This window comes from Diadema antillarum, unplaced genomic scaffold, assembly GCF_040938485.1.
Source record: "Diadema antillarum isolate AM-2024a unplaced genomic scaffold, OU_Dant_1.0 seq00000861_RagTag, whole genome shotgun sequence".
Taxonomy (NCBI): Eukaryota; Metazoa; Echinodermata; class Echinoidea; order Diadematoida; family Diadematidae; genus Diadema; species Diadema antillarum.
The window spans coordinates 292,329-316,650 of NW_027271731.1; the positions used below are offsets into that span (position 1 = coordinate 292,329).

The 24,322-nt window shown below is 38.9% G+C and overlaps 1 protein-coding gene across 1 annotated transcript in view; it reads right to left on the reverse strand.

Annotated features, from left to right (window-relative positions):
• Nucleotides 1–1,940: 1,940 nt before the first annotated feature.
• The window catches only part of LOC139740552 (threonine synthase-like 2), a 29,957-nt gene continuing 7,575 nt past the window's right edge, over nt 1,941–24,322 (reverse strand). The window contains exons 2-8 of the mRNA XM_071651140.1: nt 17,121–17,315; nt 11,300–11,446; nt 10,602–10,820; nt 9,263–9,408; nt 3,969–4,094; nt 2,715–2,845; nt 1,941–2,214 (exon numbers count right to left, since the gene is read on the reverse strand). Of these exons, the coding sequence (XP_071507241.1) occupies nt 1,941–2,214; nt 2,715–2,845; nt 3,969–4,094; nt 9,263–9,408; nt 10,602–10,820; nt 11,300–11,446; nt 17,121–17,315 (1,238 nt within the window). The remainder of the gene's footprint in view (nt 2,215–2,714; nt 2,846–3,968; nt 4,095–9,262; nt 9,409–10,601; nt 10,821–11,299; nt 11,447–17,120; nt 17,316–24,322) is intronic.

The window sequence follows — 24,322 nt, forward strand, 5'->3', positions numbered from 1 at the left end:
ACAGTTGTGGCAGCAGTATCACCTTGAGAAACACATAATGCTCAACACTTCATTCATGTTACAACCGATTTCGTTGAAGTTACATGAACAGACCTTACCCTGATGAGGAATGTATGTAATATTACTAACATGTAAAAAAAAAATAGACATAAAATTCAACTGTGAATCTCATGTAGAAGGTATATTGCCTAGTACACTTTAGGGAGCAATATATTGGTTCTTGGGTTCCAGCCCATGCCATGGCAGTATAAGAAGCATTCATTATTTTAAGTAAAATCCTTTGGATTCATCATATAGTACTGGAGTCATTGCACTTAATCAAATGTACTTTATTCTGACATATCATAAATATACAAATTTGTGAACTGCAGTGACACCATTAACACACAATTTGTTTTTTGTTTTTGTTTTTTGGCAATCCTTACACACTGAAGACAAATTGTCTGAGGTAGTTCATGATAGTCCAAGTGGAAAGGCTGCAGCAAAAGTCTGATTAAGTTTCAGAACACTGACTCTTTGATGTCATTATCATTGTAAGCTTTCCAGTGATGTATAATTGGCCCTCCTTCACAGTTGATATGAGAGACCAGCAACTATAAAGGAGATCATACACAGTTTTATACATAATATGGTATTATATAATAAACTTAAGAAGTTAAAACTGTGGGAGATGAGGCATTCAAAACAATAATCAGACGGTTCCAAATAAATGAGTATAAAGTTAAGATATTCTCTGACTGTAAAATTCCTAAATGAGGTATATAAAATGTAGAACATATAATCTTTTAACAAATACATGTACTGAATTCCTCCTTTCGTCACCAAGTCACCTTAATTTCACATTTCTTAGTTCTGATGTCTGTGGCCTATCAGGCTAATGTGATGACACATCACTTATTCATAATTTCTGCTAGCCCTTTCTAGCAGTTGCAGAGACTCCAACTCTCCCGTTTTCGACGGGAGATCTCCCGCCGAAAACCCATTTTTGCAAAATCTCCCGTTCTCCCGCCCTGGCTCTGTGTCTCCCGTTGGAAAGGATTTCTTACTTATTGCTACCGTATGTTGAAAAAATAAGCCTTAGATAGCACCAGAGAGCATCTAGAACCCTGGGAATTTGGCGCTTCGCCCACATCAACTTGGAATCTCCCGTTTGCTAGGGGTTTCAGGCGGCAGAAGCTCCAGATCAGAAGGTGCTTTGGGTTGGAGTCTCTGCAGTTGAGCTGAAGCTGGTCATACAATTTCTGCTTCCCCTCACAAGATGGCTGCCAACCTCAGTACATCAAAATATATACTGAAGCAAATTAAACAAGAGACCTGGGGTCTCGCGCTCACTTGAGTATTGCAAGTTCACCTTCCATGCATTCCTGCAGTCTCTTACCTGAGAACATTGGAAACTTAGGGCGGGTGCAGCTTTGAGAGCTGGGGGGGGGGGGGGGCATGGTGTCCATTTGCATATTCCATTACAATGGTAAAAATACCTTCACTTTCAATGTTCTTATTGAAAACTATTCAAGCTCTTTTTATCATGTGGCATTGAATCACATCCTGTAATCTGAACATGATGCAAAAAGACACATTGCTATAATATTGTATATTGTATAAGAGTACAAGTTTTAGTGAAAGTGCTTTTAAAATGGGTCTATAAAATTTTTGTGAATAAAACTCCACAAGGCATTTATCATAATAAACTCTTCACACTACATAACAACTTTAGATATTCCCGTGATAAAGAATGATCACATCTTCTCTATGAAAGTCATATGGAATTTCTAGAAAACTTCATCCACATAAAAATATTTTACTGATGTGGCTAACATAATTTTTTACTTAATTTCTCATTGAAGAACAGATGTATAATTTGCTGACTTGAGTCTTCAATCATGTCATCTAGGCATCAAGACAGGTTAAGACAAAATGTGAACACCATAAGTAATCTGGAATCATAAAGGGATAACACCTCCCTCATACAGGTCGCCACGGTTGCCCGCCTCCCTTGCGGTTGTTATGGCGATGACTCGATCTCTGAGGACCTTGTGCAAGTCCTCACCCTTGTCCATCCTGGAGACTCTGGTTGGGAGCGAAAGCCACCGGTCTACCTCCTCTGATGGCACTGTCGCTAGGTGTGCCGCCCCCATTGCTTCGGGAAACTTCGCAGGAGAGGCCGTTGCCACACAAAGCGAGATGGGTGGAAGGTCTGCTCTGGGGTTGGAAAGTCTAGTGTTTCAGAAAAAGAGAAGAGAAAAAATAGCATATACATTTGCATCAAAGAGGAAAATACTTTAATATTTCAAAGTTCCCAGCACCAGTACAGATTGATTCTACAATACAAGTGCACTACTACAAAGATTAGCAAATGACAGTGTAAAGTACAGTGTATATGTGCTTTCTTGTGTCGTGATTTTTGTTTCCATCCTCTTCAATCTTTCACAAAGACAGCATTATTTGTCTTCATTTCATTGAGCAGTTAATTGAATTAAGTTAATGAGTTAACAGGGTGAAAGCAAAGAAGTGCATAAGTTGCATTTTCTTGTAATGTACATAAAGAGACACACTAGAAAGGGATGTCTTCGATTTAAGTCACTTGTATAAGAATTACATTGATACAAATACTCTACGAAAATGAAACTGCAAAACGAGTCTAAACATTATATTTCTAATGCTTCTAGCAATCATATATGAATGAACTTTGAAAACTATAGTATTGAAATTTGTACCTGTTGAAGTAGTAAGAAACAGCGACAGCCGAGTGTGGACAGAGTGAGTAGGCGTCCTCTTTCCAGCATCGCTGCATGGTGGACAGGACCACGGAGTCGTCCACAGCATACGAACTCATCGTCTCTCTTATCTTAGGAGAGGAAATCACATACAGAGAAAGTGTGTAAATTATGTCGTGCAGCCTCTTCTGCTTAACTCTCTCTGGGCCGGGGACTTTGGAGAGTGTGTACAATGCTATGTGGTTTTCGGTGCAAATTGGCACTCAAAGCTCACAATGGGTGAATTGATGTCCATGATCCACAGCATCAGCTCATTACAACATTAGAGATATAGATATTTTTTTCCGACAGGTTTGTTAAATTACAGATCAGCAGTTGCAATCTTACAAATTTCATTTGTTAGAGGGAGACAAACTGAAGAAAATTCAAACCTCTACCTTCATCCCTCTACTTAATATTCTCTTGCATTCATCAGAGATATACATTTCAAAAACACCCCACCGTACTTTTTTTTTTATTCCAACACCTAGTCTGCAAGGAAACCTTTGTGATCCAAATCCTGTAATATTTATGCACCAGCATGGTTTCACAATAGCAACAGCCATATACTTCTGAAACGCTGATCCTTACAAACAATTTATTCTCAAATACGCAACAGATATACATACTTTTATTCAGAAATGAATGAACTGTTTAGCATTCCTATTTCCTTCACAACTACCACTCAAAAGGACTTTTATTGTGAACTGGGCACAATATTTATGTCGCACACTGAATACAGAATCACCTTAAATGCTAAAGCCATCATACCTAACAAGCTAGCACTGACCCTCTAGGAGAGCTGACTGTAATTCATTTATCAAGGTAGGGTCCAGGGCAATTGAGAAACCTCTACATTTTAGAAAGATTTAGACCAGTTGACTTACAGAAGTGTTAGGTGAACTCATAATAAATGAAGCCAAAAATATCATCGTATCAAATCTATCATGAAACAATTGATAATTGTGTTTTCATTTCTAAATGGGGATGTTTCAACCCTTACATTTCAGAAAGATTTAGATCAGTTGACTGAGAACAGCCTTTGTTGTTCTCATACTAAATCCTGTCAAATATATCATCATATCAAATCTGTTATGAAACCATTGATAATATTATTGTGTTTTTGTTTCTAAATGGGAATGTTTTGTTTCATGTAGGTTAAAAGTTAAGAAAAGAGAAGCCAATTATGCATTGCCCCGCAAAGACCATGCCTACCTTTTTCCAGAGCTTGGTGTCTATAGATGAGTGTCCTTCATCTTCAAACCTCTTCATGACATCATTTACGTGGTTCACATCTCCGCCTGAATAGAGCCACAATACTCTCTCCCAGTTGTACGGTAGCTGCAAAGTGCAAAATGAAAATGTTGGCACAGCTATTGCAACACGATGTGGGCAAAACAAATATATTTTTATTTGATGGCAGGATTGGACTGTAATAATACTGAAAATAAATCTCATAGGGTTTAACATCTGATAAATTCTCACGAGTAAATTTCTCTGTAATGTTTGCTTGCTGCCATACATAGATTCAAACTTTAATCTTGAACACTGAAATTTGGGAAATACACTAGATTCAGTGGAATGGAAGAAGTTCAGCTCTTTTTAGATATAGCTTTATTCTTACACCACACTCTCTACAGGTGACAATTCAGTGATCTCACACACAGTTGAGATCAGAAATGGGTTGAAATTCAGCACAAACAATATGAGGTGGACAGAAGTCACGTACTTGTTAATGCAAAAAGCAAACTAGAAATGTCGCTATGGCAACTGATGCCTCCGCCATAATGCATGATTCTCCCAAAAGGCGTATAGTACAATGTCTTCACAATGTGTGATCCATGACAGTTTGACATAACTGGCAAAATATTGATATGACAGGTTTGTCAGAAATGACTTGAATGTTCACTTTCCTTGAACTGGGTTTGCTATAATTGTCGAAGAGTGCAGGTACACATATTTGGGGAATTGAGAATTTCCACTTGAATTCTGACGGACCCTTTTATAAGTTTATGCATTGAGTAATTTCCAAGGTATGAAGAAAGAGTGTAATTACAGTACAAAATAGTTTTTTTTTTTTTTTTTTTGGGGGGGGGGGCATTGAAACCTGGCCTTTGACCCTAACCTTTGACCTTTGACATTCTGGCTGGAAATTTCCAGGAGAATCTCCATTAAGTAATGCATGTATATATTAAGTTTGAAAACTAATAATGCAAGCATTTCATATACTAGTGTATGAGGGAAATAGTAAAATATTGAGGAGTTGACCTTGACCTTTGACCCCATGACTATTGACCTATGACCCCTAAATTCCCTAGATAATCTCTGCCAGTCAGTACATGCGTCTATGTACCAAGTTCCATGAAGATACATTGAATCATTTGTGAGAAAAGTGATATTACAATATTTTCACCTAACCTTTGACCTTTTGACCTTTGACCTTAAGACATGAAACTCTCTGGAGAATCTTTACGCAGTAGTACATGGCTACACCAAGTTTCAAGAAAATACCTCAGGGCACTGCATAGATATTGGGGAAATAGCAACATTTTAAGCATTTGACCTTAACCTTTTGACATTTGACCTCTTGCCAATGTCACTAAAATCTACTCAACTAATTAACCCATCATACATCATCCTTGGACCAAGTTTGGTGAAAGCTGCTTCATCCAGTTTTGAGTTATCACGTAAACAGATAAATTTCAGGATTTGACCTTGATCTTTGACCTTTGACCTCAGTCCGATTTCACTAAAAAACTAATCAAGTAATTGTCCCATCATACATCATCTCCGACAAAGTTTGGTGAAATTTGCTTGATCCAGTCTTGAGTTATCGCGTAAACGGATACAATTTCATGATTTGACCTTGACCTTTGACCTTCGGCGGATTTCATCCAAAATCTAATCAACTAATTGCCCCATCATACTTTATACTTGGACCAAGTTTGGTAGAATTCAAGTCACTAATACTCAAGTTATCGCGTAAACGAAAGTGGACGGACGTACAGACGTACGTACGGACGTACGTACAGACGGACGGACAACCCGAAAACATAATGCCTCCGGCACCACTTCGTGGCGGAGGCATAATAAATACACAATTGAAAACAACTACCTGAAAGTTTGTATTGTCATGATTGCTGTACAGGTGTCAATGGAAAAAAAATCTCTATGTCCAATCATAGATCAATAGAGATGAATGAACGAATGAATGAATGAATGAATGAATGTATGTATGAATGAATCCCTAATGAATGAATGAATGAATGAATGAATGAAGAATGAATGAATGAATGTATGTATGTATGAATGAATCCCTGAACTTAAACTGCTCAACTGTTTCTGTCAGAAAATATCTTTTTAATTTCCATCATGTTGCATTTAAGTCACGGGAAAAAAAAAATCCTGTGAGAATCTAGCTGCACTCTTAAATACAACAGGAAATGTGAAAAAAGCAAAAACTCCAAAAATAGGGAGATTTGAGTAAACAAAGATAATTAATGACTGCTCTGGAATAATATTTCAAAGCTCATATTTCAGATACGATTCTGTCAAGGGAATCATCTCCCATATCTAGCTGCATTGTGTCACTAACGGAGCCAACATGTACAGACATATGATTCACTATTGAATGGCTACTGCACACAGAAATCTGGGACAAGCAGTGAAACCAGGGAGGAACCTCCCTGGTGAAACGAATCACATGGAATCTTTCTAATGCATCATGTGATTGATGTGTAGTGTTCTGCATTCATAAACAAAGTTCCAACGGGTGGAGAGGAGAGTCAAAATAAAAGCCTCATTCAAGCCATTGCACGTACACCCTTTATTTATTTGATGGGAGCTTGGGTACCGTAGTTCATGAATAATATCATCTTTAATACATGTACTGTCTTTTGGTATTCTAACCTGCTAGACTGCTAGAATACTGTAAAACGGGGGGGGGGGGGGGGGGGGGGGCATTTCATGAAGCATTTTGTCCGACAAAGTTGTCAGACAAATTTGCTCTCAGCCATAGAATCAGATGCAATGATTTCAGTAGCTTGTAACAGTTTGTCAGAAAAATATCCAACCAAAACGCTTCATGAATTGCCCCCCAGAAACATTCATGGTATGAAACTCGTGCGAATTGCAGACCATGAAAAAATTTAAGAGTATTTCAGTATACTATCTGTACTACATATACTAATACAGCTATTTGTTGAACACACACTGCTGAATAAAAAACACACAACAGAACCGAATGTGCTCTACTAAACAAACGTCTTAAAAAAGTGATTGCACCCTACTAGCATGTGTAGTAGTACAGTCTTGTAGGCCTATGGTGTATGATCAAACTGGCATTCAATGCATTGTGTAGACAAAAACTTTCGCGTGCATTTTACTTTTGCGAATCTTGGCTCCTTGTGAAGTATCATGCTGGCAAAATTTTCAGCTTTTACAGTAATCATATCAACCCATTCCATACAAGAACCCGGTAGCCTGTGTACTAAAGTCTATGGGGATTTCAGAATTCAGCATGGAATTCGGCTGCTGTCTATTGAGTTATCTCTGATGTGTATTGAAGTGGCACACTGACATTAATGTGTGTCATTACATAACAAGTTGTAATCTAGTCCAGTCTATACACTGAATGGAAATGGACAGTGGACTTTGATCGTCAATGGCAATTTATGTTGTGTAGTTGCAATTACGGACGAGTTGTTGATAAGAAACTCTTTTTAAAGGGGTAATTATCCTAGATATTACACAGAACCATACGCACTAATAGGTAGATTACATAATCCTAGACATAATGGACAATGGGTAGGCTATTTCCAGAACATAGTGTATTAGGCTGATGGACTCATGTATGTGTATAAATATACATGTAACTGCCCCACAAAAATGCAAATTTCACATTTGACCTTGAACTTTGATGCTAACGATTGTTGACTTGTTTCTCCTTTCTTTTTTTCAACCACTAATTTGCCCTGTCATACTTCATCCATTTAGCATAGCACAACTCTGATGAAAAAGGGCATGACTCCAACTGAAATTTCACATTGATAAAAAAAAAACAAAAAAAAACTAGAAATGTCGCTATGGCGACTGATGCCTCCGCCATAATGCATGATTCTCCCAATAGGCATATAGTACAATGTCTTCACAATGTGTAATCCATGACAGTTTCACAAAACTGGCAAAATATTGAAATGACAGGTTTGTCAGAAATGTCTTGAACTGGGTTTGCTATAATTTTCTAAGAGTGCAGGTACACATATTTGGGGAATTTTGGGGAAGTTTATGCATTGAGTAATTTCCAAGGTATGAGGAAAGAGTGTGATGATGGTACAAAATAGATTTTTTTTTTTTTTTTTTTTTGGGGGGGGGGATATTGAAACCTTGCCTTTGACCCTTAATCTTTGACCTTTGACCTTCTGGCTCGAAATTTCCCGGAGAATCTCCATTAGGTAATGCATGTATTAAGTTTTGAAACTAATAATGCAAGCATTGCATATACTATGAGGGAAATAGTAAAATTTTGAGGAGTTGACCTTGACCTTTGACCCCTGACTATTGACCCACGACCCCTAAATTCCCTAGATAATCCCTGCCAGACAGTACATGCGTATGTACCAAGTTTCACGAAGATACATTGAACCATTTGCGAGAAAAGTGATATTGCAACATTTTCACCTAACTACTTTGACCTTTTGACCTTTGACCTTATGACATGAAACTCTCTCTGGAGAATCTTTACGCAGTAGTACATGTCCACACCAAGTTTAGTCAAGAAAATACCTTTGGGCATTGCATAGATACGGGGGAAATTGCAACATTTGTAGCATTTGACCTTGACCTTGACCTTTTGACCTTTGACCTCTTGCCAATGTCACTAAAATCTACTCAACTAATTGTCCCATCATACATCATCCTTGGACCAAGTTTGGTGAAAGCTGCTTCATCCAGTTTTGAGTTATCACGTAAACAGATAAATTTTAGGATTTGACCTTGATCTTTGACCTTTGACCTCTGTCCAATTTCACTGAAAAACTAATCAAGTAATCATCCTATCATACATCATCCTCCAACAAAGTTTGGTGGAATTTGCTCCATCCAGTCTTGAGTTATCGCGTAAACGAATACAATGTCATGATTTGACCTTGACCTTTGACCTTTAACCGAATTCAACCAAAATCTAATAAAGTAATTGCCCCATCATACTTCATACTTGGATCAAGTTTGGTAAAATTCCAGTAAATATTACTCAAGTTATCGCGTAAACGAAAGCGGACGGACGTACGTACGAACGGACGGACAACCCGAAAACATAATGCCTCCGGCACCACTTCGTGGCGGAGGCATAAAAAGCTGGATAGACGGACAGGAATGAAACATGATGGCATCAATGTGGAAGTACAAGGACAACTTTCACCCTGTCATTTTTACTGGCAAGTTCTTTGCATATACTTGTAATGTCAATGGCAAAATTGAGAGGTGGCTGTGGGTGGGTTAATGAACTTTACCTGGATGTCAATGGCAGGTGAGAGAGTCTGGACGACCTTGCCCATGGAGTAGTCATTGTTGTTCAGCGTTCTGTGCACGATGTCATTGCTGTTGACGGCACACACAATCTTCAGAGGCAGACCCATATGCTTAGCAATGCTAGCAGCTAAAGGATTAAAGTACATGCAAATGAGACATACAGGTTGTGAGCACTTAGATTTGGTCCATGAAATGCCAAGCATCAGAACTTGAACAATAGCACAAGTTATATTCGTGCACAGACAAAGCTAAATGGTTCACCGATTGCACATTATCTGTTAACAGAAAATGCATATTTTGTGATATCCTGGATAGTATATCAAGTTCATTTCAAGCTCATTATTTTATTCAGTGGGGATAAAGTGCCTTGCACAATATCATAATAATAGTGGCTACCTATACAGCAAACACAGGTACAGGTACACCTTTCAGTGCTCATGGCACTTCAAGAAAAATACATGTACAAACATAAAAGAGCAGGGTAAAAATTGACAAGCTCACTAGCAAGCAAAATATCAAGTTACACAATTCTCTTGGACATGAGAGATTACAGTTATGTAACTGCTAATGAGAGGAAATAAATAGGTTTCATAAAACCTATTTGTACCTCTCATACATAAGATACACAGTATACTGTATAAGCTGTTTTTTTCGTGTACAGATATTTTCACGAATGAGCAGGTCACAGGACATTTCCGCGAGATTTTGTTTTCGCCAATTGACAGTGAGGCTCTACATACATTTACTAGTAGCCTAGCTCACAACAATATTTTTGCATGTTGTTAAAGGGACTGTACAGTACTGGTTGAGGTAGGGATTCATGTTTTGAACATTCCTAAGTGAGATAATGAAAAGCCTCTTATGAAATATGAAAGAGCATGTAATTTTAAGAAGGATTCAACATTCATTTGATGAAAATTGGTTTTCAAATGGCTGAGATATCCAAAAAAGTGCTAGTAATAAAAGGCGACATGCCCCAACTTTATTAGTATCTCTTTGTTTCACCTTGTTTTTGGATATCTCAGCCATTTCAAAACCGATTTTCATTGAATAAACTTTTGATACTCCTTAGAACTGCACGCTCTTTGACATCTCATAGAGTGGTTTCTGAATATCTCACAAAACGTTAAAGCTAAATCTTCACCTCGACCAGACTGTACACCCCCTTTAAATGCGCGATCCAACAGTGATTCACAAAATACGCGAAAATTAAACCCTCGTGAAAATCACAGCTTATATATACAGTAGCTACTGCCAACAGAATGACAACCTTGAACACTCTAAGATCTCTTACAATGAATTCCGTAAATTTCCACTTACCTGTCATGTTTCCCCCACCTCCTGTCGGAATCACAACTTCGACCTCTCTGTCACATGATGTGCAAACATTGAAATACCCAAAGAAGAAGTGGCTGATATGACCCATGACCCGACCCCAGTTGATGGAGTTCAGCGTTCCCAGGTTATGTCGGTCCCTGAAGGAAACATCAGTGCACACGAGCTTGATAACCACGTCGTTGTCGTCGCATGTCCCATCAACTAAAGTTTGATTAGAGTTGACAGATTTTTGCATGAGCACTTGCTTTGTAGATTAGAGATATCCCAGTAATGTGGCCATCTTGCCAGGAAAGCATGTTATAACACAAGACTCACAGTCATAATAATGTACAGCTCAGCAAGTCTACAATTTCATTAAATTATAGAGCAAAATATAATAAAGGTGCTGCAGGCATTCCACAAACTTTTCGAAAAATATCTAGAAATGTATTATTTCCATTAGGCCAAGTCTATCAGTATCGTTTCTATAAGCTAGTAATTTCATCACTGTGCTACAAAACGTATTTCTAGTTGAAATTTGATAAAAAATAAGGAGCTTACAAATGGCTGCAAGAAAGAGCCCAATCCCTTTTAGATAATAGTCATTCAAATTATTTACTAATAATCATTCATTATTTTACATAAAATGACGCAAGAAAAAATGGCTGTGATGATGACGTCCACTCGTCTTTGCTCTTCACCTGAGAAAACATGGATGTTCTTGTCAATGGCGGTGAACATGGAGAGCTTCTGGAGCCTCGCACACTCGGGAACAAGAAGGACCAGGTCTATGTGGTCGAGACCTCTCACAGCTTCTATGGCTGCACTACCAGTATCACCCGATGTTCCTGCAAAAATAGAGACAAAATGTTACAGGAATATTCTCATTTAGTCTCAGTCACAGGACCAGACATACTTCCACATCTAACACAACACACAAAAAATATTGAAATATATAGTCAACAAAACCAAAATAAAGTATTGTAAAAGGGCATTCTAATTGAGACTTATAAAGTATGAGACACTCCCAAAATGTAATGATTTCAACAAAGACAGAGTACATGGCATCACGTAAAGGATCATTTGATTGCATTGTTGCAGCATAGAGCTAGGTAGTAGCTCCGTGGTTGCAGAATGATATTTTGATCATCTAGTTTGAGAATTACATTCAGGAACATCAATAGTATATGAGAGATTATCAGACATTGTTGCTTTATAATCTTGAAGCTGGTTTATTGGACCTCTGAAAACAAAATTAATCACTGTCTTCAAATTGTTTCAGAGAGTGTATGGTGTAAGTGTATGTGTGTGTGTGTGTGTGTATTACTCAACCTGGTAGCAGTATTCAACATGTTCTTCATTTAGATTAACAAGTGTATTATGCAACTACAAGATAATTTGTGATTTCAAGTCAACATGAAGAATTCAGTGGTAGTGATTCCTCTCTCTCTGCTCATTCTTTACATACAATTCTATGAAGAAAAATAAAATGGTGCGCTGAAAAATGCTTATCCAATAAAAGCAAAGCAGTGGAGAAAAAATGAGTGAAATGGAGCCTGAGCTTCCTATCCTAGCAGAGTCTTTGGCAAGGGCAACCTGACAAACATAAAAACTGAAATATAGACAGTAACAACATGACATGCACTATCTGGAAGTGAGCAAACACAAAGGAATAGTTTTGTTCGACCAGTGATGATCCCTAAGCTCAAGGGTGGGCAACCTGCAAAGGATAAAGCTGGATGGGGAGGCAACATCAAACACTATCAGGAACAAAACAGTGATGATGGGTATAAAAAGGTGTGAAAGAATAGCAGCAGAATTAGTGAAGTGGGGGGGGGGGGCGGGAGCTACTGGGACCAAACTAGAGTGATGTGGCGAAAGAAAAGGAAATAAGACCAGGAAAAGTAGAAATTACGCGGTGCGTAATATATGTCCCCGCGGAAGTAGCATTTTGTAGCAAAATGTAGAATATAGGTAAAATATCAAGGTCAAAGGTCAAAGAAGTCAAATCGCAAGGTCAAAATTCTGTGTAGAAGCTTTGAAGCCCTCACCTAGTGCCATCACATAAAGCAAACGGAATCGAAATCGGGTAAGAAATGGCGGAGTAGCATTAGCAGTGTAGCCAATGTACAATATAGGTCAAAAATCAAGGTCAACGGTCAAAGAAGTCAAAGGTCAAAATTCTGTGTAGAAGTTTTGAAGCCCTCACCTATAGTGCCATCACATAAAGCAAACGGAATCGAAATCGGGTTAGAAATGGCAAGGGAGTAGCATTTTGTAGCAAAATGTACAATACAGGTCAAAAATCAAGGTCAAAGGTCAAAGAAGTCAAAGGTCAAAATTCTGTGTACAAGTTTTGAAGCCCTCACCTAGTGTCATCACATAAAGCAAATGGAATCGAAATCGGGTTAGAAATGGCGAAGGAGTAGCATTTTGTAGCCAATGTACAATATAGGTCAAAAATCAAGGACAAAGGTCAAAGAAGTCAAAGGTCGAAATTCTGTGTAGAAGTTTTGAAGCCCTCACCTAGTGCCATCACATAAAGCAAACGGAATCGAAATCGGGTTAGAAATGGCAAAGGAGTAGCATTTTGTAGCAAAATGTACAATACAGGTCAAAAATCAAGGTCAAAGGTCAAAGAAGTCAAAGGTCAAAATTCTGTGTAGAAGTTTTGAAGCCCTCACCTAGTGCCATCACATAAAGCAAACGGAATCGAAATCGGGTTAGAAATGGCGAAGGAGTAGCATTTTGTAGCCAATGTACAATATTGGTCAAAAATCAAGATCAAAGGTCAAAGAAGTCAAATCGCAAGGTCAAAATTCTGTGTAGAAGCTTTGAAGCCCTCACCTAGTGCCATCACATAAAGCAAATGGAATCGAAATCGGGTTAGAAATGGCGACGGAGTAGCATTTTGAAGCAAAATGTACAATATTGGTCAAAGGTCAAGGTCAAAGGTCACAACTGAAATTCTGTGTAGAAGTTTCAAAGCTCCCATGTAATGCTATCATATAAAGCAAACAGAATCAAAATTGGCTCAGAGAAGTAGCAAATTGAACATTTTGATCACACACGGACGCACACACACACGGACAGACGGACACACACACGGACACCCGGACACACACACGTACGGAGCCCGTCATAGTCCCCTGCTCGAACTCGTTCGGCGGGGACAATAAAAGTGATCGGTGAAATGATTCTACAGGGCAGGTACCAGGTACTGAATCTCCAGGTACCCGTCCTAACACAGTCCGAACCAGCAGATAGAAGTTCTAGAGGAGAAGACTTGGTACCATTTGACCTCATGAAGAACTCCCAACCTCTCTTACTAAAAAATAGGGATGATTTAATTGGCTCATAAGTAGGAATGAAAAAGCAGCTCCCATAGGAGTGTGTAAAAAAAATTATCAAGAAAAAAAAAACACCAACATTTCTACCTCCCATCTTCCATAAGAGGCATATAGTACTAATTTTGTCTCATATTTTATTTTCACACAACGCCTCTTAATCCGTTCCTTATGGGAACCTGGTATACCAGGTTCCCAAAATAAAGACAAGCGTACTACCTGCATTCATGGCCTGAATTCATATCTATTTGTGTTATACTGCCAAGATAATATGGCTTTGACAGAAAGATTAGAGTTTCTCCAATGAGCATCTCTCTTTCTGTATGAGACTGCTGTATCTCAGTACCATTTACTTTTTTTTTTTCTGATGAAGTTCACGCTTATTTGGCTATAAAACTTGTAGGAAGATGTATCTATAGCAATCAAGGCTGAACTCAGTAGATTAAAAAGTTCATTGACCCCATTAAGGAGCCTCATATTGTGTATAACAAAAGAGTCTGTCGACAGGCAAAAAAAAAACGAAGAAAAAAATCTTGTTGGGGGCATTGGAGGCTCTCAGAGGAACGGGTTGATACCTCCTTTTGTGAATTATCTTTATTTTATACATTTTTCAACTGTCAATGAATAGAGACTACCTCGTCCCCTCATGCCTATTGTGTTACAATGGCCTTTTCTGCTGGACTGAGGTGCATTGCTACACCCAGTGGCGTATCTCGGGGGGGGGGGGGGGGGGGGGGGCGGCAAGGGTGGCACGTGCCCCGGGCGCCACTCCTTGGGGGTGCCAAAAACGAAACAAGGAAAAGTAGAAATTACGCGGTGCGTAATATATGTCCCCGCCGGAAGTAGCATTTTGTAGCAAAATGTGCAATATAGGTAAAAAATCAAGGTCAAAGGTCAAAATTCTGTGTAAAAGTTTTGAAGCCCTCACCTAGTGCCATCACATAAAGCAAACGGAATCAAAATCAGGTTAGAAATGGCGAAGGAGTAGCATTTTATAGCCAATGTACAATACAGGTCAAAAATCAAGGTCAAAGTTCAAAGAAGGCAAAGGTCAAAATTCTGTGTAAAGTTTTGAAGCCCTCACCTAGTGCCATCACATAAAGCAAACGGAATCGAAATCGGGTTAGAAATGGCGAAGGAGTAGCATTTTGTAGCCAATGTACAATACAGGTAAAAAATCAAGGTCAAAGGTCAAAGAAGGCAAAGGTCAAAATTCTGTGTAGAAGTTTTGAAGCCCTCACCTAGTGCCATCACATAAAGCAAACGGAATCAAAATCGGGTTAGAAATGGCGAAGGAGTAGCATTTTGTAGCAAAATGTACAATATAGGTCAAAAATCAAGGTCAAAGGTCAAAGAAGGCAAAGGTCAAAATTCTGTGTAGAAGTTTTGAAGCCCTCACCTAGTGCCATCACATAAAGCAAACGGAATCGAAATCGGGTTAGAAATGGCGAAGGAGTAGCATTTTGTAGCAAAATGTACAATATAGGTCAAAAATCAAGGTCAAAGGTCAAAGAAGTCAAAGGTCAAAATTCTGTGTAGAAGTTTTGAAGCCCTCACCTAGTGCCATCATATAAAGCAAACGGAATCGAAATCGGGTTAGAAATGGCAAAGGAGTAGCATTTTGTAGCAAAATGTACAATATAGGTCAAAGGTCAAGGTCAAAGGTCACGACTGAAATTCTGTGTAGAAGTTTCAAAGCTCCCATGTAGTGCTATCATATAAAGCAAACAGAATCAAAATTGGCTCATAAATGACAGAGAAGTAGCAAATTGAAAAAATTTGATCACACACGGACGCACACACAGACACACGGACGGACGGACGGACGGACGGACGGACGGACGGACACACACACGTACGGAGCCCGTTTCATAGTCCCCTGCTCGAACTCGTTCGGCGGGGACAAAAAACGGGAAAAAAAAGAAAAAGAAGAAGAAAAAAAAAAGAAAAAAAAAAGAAAAAAAAAAACTCGCCCGGACCGGGGGGGGGGGGGGGGGGGGGGGGGCACAAAACCAAATCAAACAAGATAAAAATAAAACATGATGATGACGTGGACAAAATGACAATGTTTATTGTGTTCACACAAGAATTCCATGTTTTGTAAGCTGAAATACAATTTTCGGCTCGCTATCTGCGCTCGCTCGCCAAAATTCATATAAAAAAAGAAGATAAGAACAAAACGCGATGATGAAGCGGACAAAATGACAATGTATATTGTGTTCACACATGCCACTGTTAGAAGGCAAAATGTTACACGGAGCAACGGCTGCAATTTCTTTCGTTCTGAAGCGACCGCCGATTGGATCAAAAGAGTTCGCCAACGGTTTCGAACATACGGGGGGGGGGGGGGGTGCAAAAAACAAATAAAAAAGATAAGAACAAAACGTAATGATGACGCGGAAATATACAAATTTCGGCTCACTCGCGCGTACTAATTTAGAGTATTTTTTTCAAATCCTCAGTTTGTTGGTGTAAATCGTTATCTATACGGCCGTCACTATATCTTGATTAGAATTGTAAGATTAAATAAGCAAAAATGACAAGAATTCCATGTTTTGTAAGCTGAAATACAAATATTGTCTGCTCGCTCCCTGCGCTTGCTTGTCAAAATCTATCAAAAAAAAAAAGGATAAGAACAAAACGTGATGATGACGCGGAAATATACAAATTTCGGCTCACCCGTACGCGGGCACGCTACGAGCAGTCCAGGATGTGGACTACCCTGGCAGCCAATACTAGCACATAATTTATAGGTCCTACATGTTTTTGTTCATATTATACAGTATTTTTACTACTGCCATGTGCATTTCGTTTTCACTGTATGTCCTATTGTTTGACTATCATAATAAGGATATGTATATGGTCTTTACCTGGTCAAATATATGATGATGATGATGATGATGATGATAATAATAATGATAACAACAACAACAACAACAACAACAACAATGACAACAATAATACAATAATAATAATAATAATAATAATAATAATAATAATAATAATGATAATAATAATAATGATAATAATAATACAGTACCGGTATCCAATTAATCAATAGTCAAATCATTGAACATAATGACAATGATAATCAGTGTACCAGGTACTGAATGTTTACAATAACAACTAAAATAAGTATGACAAAGTAACTCAAAATGTGAACATTAATATTCACCAACAATGAGGATGATATTCTTCTTTCTCTTTGCCAAGAAGTACTGCATGAACTGGGCCAGTGACACCATGGACAGGTCTTTGAAGGAGAGCGTTTTGGTGTGGAAGAGCTCCATGATGTTGAGATTGTTGGAGAGTTTCGCCACGCGGAGGACCTCCGGGATCTTCAGCTTGGCCATGGCTCGATCCACTATATCTGTAATAAAATGTACGGTGGCTGATAATATCAGGGGCCTCATTAAAGGTCTCGTGTACCTTTGCGAGCAGTGATTTAAAAAATGTTCAAGATATCCCATTTGATGCATATGTATAGGTCTGTTGTATCACAAAACATCCTACATGTATATACCGTAAAAAATTTTTGCAATCAAGTCTAAAATATAAGGAGTTTTTTTTTCAGTATTTTTCTCATTAAACCATGACTGTTGACGGTTTAGTCAGGAAACATTGTTATTACAACTATTGTTCACATTTTATGTATTCAACAATACCTAACATCGATTATACAGATTCAAATTTTCACAGTGGTTGTTTCTTTCCCTATAACTCATATCCTAGAACTATTTTAAAGCATGATTGCTGGGTTTTTGTTTCTTGCAAATGGTAAATTATGCCTTTAAGGGGGGGGGGGGCGTGCTGTTTTTTTCACCCTTGTCTTTGGTTGCACGAAATGCGCGAAAATTTCAATACCACGAAAATTTCAATACCACGAAAATTTCCACTTTTACAGTATGTGTCAAGTTTATGTGTCATGCTCCTGTCCATCGGACTGGAGAACTCAGCAGAACACCATACTGGCTCTTCTTGTCATTGTTCCAAGACAGTGTGCTCATTCTACTGGGAAGAGCCCTTTAACACGGCCTTTGGCCATAGCAGAGGTTTTTGTTTTGTTGTTATTGCTGCCATGTTGTTGTCGCTGTTGTAGTTGTTTTTGTTGTTGTTGAAATTATATTGTTACAGAAAAATGTCCCAAGTTTGCTCCTGACTTATTTTTTTTTTTTTTGCATGCCAGCACCCCTCTAACTAATAGCCGGTAACCGGTTATTTTTACCGGCTGTAACGCCGATCGTTACCGCCTGTCGCCTCATTGAAAAATAAAAAAAAAAAACAAGAAAAAAATATATTAAAATAACAAAAATAAAGAAAAAATAGTTTCCATTCGAAACTGCACGCGCGCGCAGTGCACACTGACACTACTGTGCCCGCTCGATGTACGTGAGTCGGTACGTACTTGGTACGTACTCGTATTCTTGCGGTCGGCTACACGTCACTTCCGGTTGACTGGAGTGAAAACAAACAGCTTGCATGCGCTAAGCCTGCATAATGCGCGTACTGCATGCTGTGCATGTGCGACGCGACGCGTATAATTTATGTGTGCAACTCTACGCAGACATGGGGACTGTTTTTCATTATTCATTTTGTCATTTGTGCCATCATTCATGAGATACACGCATCATGTCTTACCAGCAATATTCTAATAATCTGGATCCTGTCGATCGATCAGTCCCGGTATTTTGCCAAGTTGAAGGCAGTCGGACTGGACCTGTGCCCGTATGAAATCGCGGCAGGACTCTGGATCAACGACCCGACAAAATGGCCAGATGTGCGGTAGAACCTCTTTGAGTAGGCCCTACCCCGATATCTACGCATACTTAGTACCCTCATAGAAACTTCAGGTAGGTCTATAGGCCTAACGTTAGTACTGTAGTAGGTTAGGGTAGGGCCTAATTTAGGGTAGGCCTAGGGCCTAATCCTGCCGCCCGCACAGCTACAGTAGTACAGCTTGCGCTAGCGCTATGCTCGCGGGGCGCCCCGGCAGAAAACACGTACAGCGTTACCACTCCAGGCTCACGCGACTGTTTGTTTTCACTCCACTGCTATCCATGACCCCGTGACACGCAAAATACCCGGATGTCCGACCATGAGAATACGAGCTGGCATGCAACGAGCGTTATACTATCTGAAGCGGGAAGACTCAGAAACAAACATGTTTCAGTCCCGCCGTTATCCTTCTTTACCGCTTTTCCATATCTGTGAAGAATAACCGAGTACTGTTCCTCCCAATTTTCTTCTTTACCACATAACATAATCATAGTCATTCCATTTCCTTTTCGCGAGGTTCCATTTCTTGACTTGCCGCTTTCAAACACGCGACAAACGGAACATCGATAACCAAATTAACGCTATCCATGTCTCGTTCCCGTTTTGCAGAGTAGTTCATGTTTTCTCCTAAACCACGCGATAGGAGGACACAGAAATACCTTCCGATGTTCCTACTAATTTATTGATAAAATCATTCGATTTTGTTTTTCGCGAGATACGCGTGCGTGATATTCATTTTAGCATCTTGCGGAGCTCTATGTTTTCCTTATTCATTTCCGAATGTGAAAGCAAACATCCGCTATTTATTTTAGTATCTAACTGAGCCGATTGATACCGTTAATCATTTCCAAATGTAAAAGCATCAATCTGTTATTTATTTTAGCATCGTACGGAGCAGAATATTACCGTTATTCATTTCCAAATTCAAAAGCAAACATCCGACATTTATTTCATTATCGTATATACGGAGCCGAAAATTACTGCTGTCCACTTCCGAAAGTGAAATGAATCATCTGACAATTAAGCATCTATACGGAGCCGAATTTACTGTTTTTCATTTTTGAACGTCAAGGCAGACATCAGGCACTTACTTTACCATCAAACGCAGCTGAATGTTACTGTTATTCATTTCAAAATGTAAAAGCAAATACCCGACATTTATTTTAGCATCCTCCGGAGCCGAACGTTATTGCTTTTTACTTTCGAAAGAAAAAGCAAACATCCGACATTTATTTAATCATCGTACGGAGTTGAATATTATTGTTATTCATTTCCGAACGCCAAAGGGACCATTCGACATTAATTTTATTTTAGCATCTTCCGGAGCTAAATGTTATTGCTATTTACTTTCGAACGTAAAAGCAAACATCCGGCATTAATTTTATCATCGTACGGAGTTGTGAGTTACTGTTGCTATTTATTTCCGAACGCCAAAACAAGCATTCGACATTAATCTTAGCATCTTTCGGAGCTGAATGGTATTGCTATTTACTTTCGAACATAAAAGCAAACATCGGACATTTATTTTATCATCTTACGGAGTTGAATATTAGGCCAAGTAAAAAAAAGAAAGTAGTTTCTCGTCCGGGTTTTTTGAGCAAGGCGATGAGGGAGGTCCTTACTATTTGATATCTTACTATTTTTTCGAGGATTGTCAAAATGAAAGTAATATGTGTTTCTCGTCCGGTAATTCTGAGAAAGGTAACGAGAGAGGGTTTTACTATTTTCTATATCCAATCTATGAAATGAAATATCACTCTGGTAGCTGTGGAATGAGAGACCAGGTCCCAAGTGTATGTCTTGCCTGCACTCTGTGCATTTTCAAACAAATAGATGTACCATACTTGAAATGAAACTTCATGCATGCAGAAATACATTTGCTTTTTCTTTCCACTACAGATGTCAAGGGAAAATGACCATCTTAATACTGGTATTTAGTGTTGTAATGGCATTTCTGATATCAGTGTACTTGCAATTCTGATGTATTGTGCTATTAATTGAAACAGGTATAAAACATGTCTTTCAACAAACGTACGACTGAAATAAATTGCATGATATTCAAAACACTGCTTTATTTATTATTGGTGTTTGTGACTTTTTGTGTCCACACAGCTGGTATGTATATGCATTTCTTCACAGTACAATTGTAGCACATTCAACTGGAAACTGGCTTGTACAATTGCAGATGGATGTCAAAATGATACTGATTTATGGCATTATAGCATTAAACATTTAAAGATGTTTCTTCATGTTCTAAAAAGACATTTGATAATCACTCATCATTTGGATGATGATTGTACAGTGGAAACTCGATATAACGAGATGGTCGGGACCGAGTCGTTTTCCTCGTTATTATAGCCGATATCTCGTTATACCAGTAGGCATAAAAGAAGGCATAACATAAAGACATTAATTTGCACACGTGGGACTACCCATCATCTTTCAATCAATACTGATAACTTGGTAATGTGTGTGAGGTAATTACTCACCTTTATGGGTAAGAAGATGTTTTTTCGCCAATGAAATCCGATATCAAGAATGTTTTTCTTATTAATTGTAGAACAGATGTTTGAATTTGTAAATCTACATAGCTTGCGATTGTGTGAAGATCGTCTGTGGATTGGTATGTGGTTATGGTATGGGTGTTGTGTGTGGAAAGCTTGAATATGGTCTGCACAATGCTGTGTGTGTGTGTGTGTGACACATTCTGTATGTGTGTGTGTGACACATTCTGTATGTACATTATGACTGCATGTGTGTGTGTGTGTGTGTAGATGGGGAATTCCCTACGTAGAAAACCAATCACAGCATCAGATTGCCTCACACTTGCTAAACGTCATGATGATGCCATGTATACGGCCGTCCCACCACATTTTCTGCATGTATCAGTGCGCGCGCACACACACACACATACACGTACAAGGTACAACATGCGGTGCTAGCTGTAGAGTGAACTGAAGAAAATGTGTGTGTACAAGACAGTTTTTGGCGCATCGAGCTTTACAATCTCGGACCGTGATAGCACAGGCGAAGTTACTAGTAAGCTTTACCCGAAGACATTTTGCTTTACCTCGCTATATCAGGTTTGATTGGCTATGTTTTTCTTTGTTTGGAAATCACAAAATTTTTCTCGTTATAGCAGTTATTTCGTTATAGCCGATCTCGCTATAAGAGTAGCATTTTATATGGACTTGTGTGGAAGGAAATTTGGGACCGGGAAAATTTCCTCGGAATAACCGATATCTCGTTATAGCAGTGTTCGTTATACCGAGCTTCCCCTGCCCTGTATACCACACTACAAATGTTACGACTCACGGCCGTGTCCGTGAATATACGTCGTAAAGAAAAGTATCCCGCAGAAATACGAGACAAGCCAGAATCCGTGGAAAAGTTATTTATTTTGTAGATACACCCATTTAATAATTCTACATTTGCTGGAAAAGCGCATTCATTTTCTCTTAAAAATAGAACAATACATCGCCGTCAGATGCAACGTTACAGAACAGAGTGTACGGGCCTCTACACATTCGAATGTGCAGACAGCTGACAGACCAGGGGATGGGGACCCTGGAAAAACTTGACAGCTACAGACGTAGACACGCACACTTTGCCAATACAGTATACGGTGCGGCACGGCCACTGCGCTGGCACCGTACCTTCCGACACTGCATACACATGCACATAGGTCACAATGACATGAAAATGTATACAAACTCGATACAATCCTCACAAGCATTTGTACAGTACAATTCATCCGCTTAAAATATGAGAAACGGGGAAAAATACGAACAATGCGACGCGAAATATGCGTGGAATATCAGCGATTGTTCGCAAAAATGTTGCCGCTATCGCGTTCACGACGTACCGAGTGCGCTGTACTTCACAGCCCAGGCCCGCCCGCGCCCAGGCCCATAGCATCCAACTACAGTTCGACTGCTTTGTGGGTCATTCCTTCTTGCCGAGCTCGCAGTGTGAAATGCATGCGTTATTACATACGCACTGCAGAAGCTACAGCGCCAGCTGTACTACAGCTAAGTAGAGGACGCAAGGCGTACCTTAGAAATGAGACATCACGATTGATAGGTGAATTGTCGATTTTTTTTCGGCGGCCGAAAAAATAGTAAATATCAAAAAAGTCGATGCGGCAACTGAAAATCGATGCGGGCGGGGAGCGGGCTGGGACGAGAATTATGAATTTCTTGGTATTTTCAGCGCCATTTTGAAAATAGTAAATAGTAAAAAAATCGATGCGGCGGCCAAAATCGATGCGCGCGAGGACGAGAAACTGGTTTCTTTTTTTACTTGGCCTTATTGTTATCCATTTCCGAACGTCAAGGGATCATTCGACATTATTTTTGCATCTTCCGTAGCTGAACGTTATTGCTATTTACTTTCGAACGTAAAGGCAAACATCCGGCATTTATTAGGTGATACGCTATCAGCGTATCACCTATTGTGATTGTCAAAATCTCTCTTTATTAGGTGATACGCTTTTAGCGTATCACCTATTGTGTTTGTCAAAATCTTCCTTTCTTTCTTTTTATTCTTCTTTCTTTCTGGCACATTTTGTGTCGTGAATATCTCAACATTGACATGACGGAATAACATGACATTTTCAGTCAACATGTCTCATGACAATATCTAGCCACAATAAGGTTTTCATGACAGTTACATATCTATGACGTCATCTAGGCGCCATTTTGTGATTTTCGGACCATGTTACATGATCGATCATAACTTCATAACTAAAGGTCATTTCTGTATCATTTTCGTTGGACATAAAGTTCAGGTCACACTCTATCTTACTTTTTAATGCTAATTACCTAGGACATCATTACGCGCGCATTAGCGCGCGTCAAAGTTTTTAAATGCTTAAAACGACTTCCCAATGGGAAATCTCGAAGTTTCAGACAATTTTAAGCGTTCCGCGCGTTCGCGTCCGTCCGCGCATTTCCGCGCGCAGTGCGCGTAAGCAACATGAAAATGCACATTTTTTGACAGATTTGGATTCCTGATACATTAAGTAACAATATCCATTGATTTCCGATCAATTTTGACCTATAACAAAGGAATGCGTTGGCGTCAAAGTTGAAATTTCGTGTGCGCGTCTATGTGGAAATATAGCGAAAAACATGTCTTTGTTTATTTCGCCATAGCTCTTTAAAACGTCAGGTGACCCTATGTTTTTATTGCATATTACAAAAGCATATGAATTGAAAATAACGTTTCAAGTATCAATATTTCCCTAAATACATTATGACGTCATCATATCATCATCTGAAATCAAAAAAGTGGAATTAATTTTTTGAGGTACTGTTTCTGACATTCATTTGCTCGTATCTCTGTTGTTTAAGCTCAATATTATCCCAAATTCAGATATGTTGTACTTTGAACATTTGCCTTTTAAGTCCAAGTCATGGTTTTGAAATTTGATGACGTCATCATACCTTAAATTGTGATTAAAGGTAAAGATGCAAAATCGGACAAGTTTACGTGTTATGTCTATGGGAGGTGATTTTTTTTAAAACCATGCATTGACTTGACAACGTTTAAGCACCTTTATCTCAGCTGATTTTGCTCCATTTCCTCTGAAACTTAAGT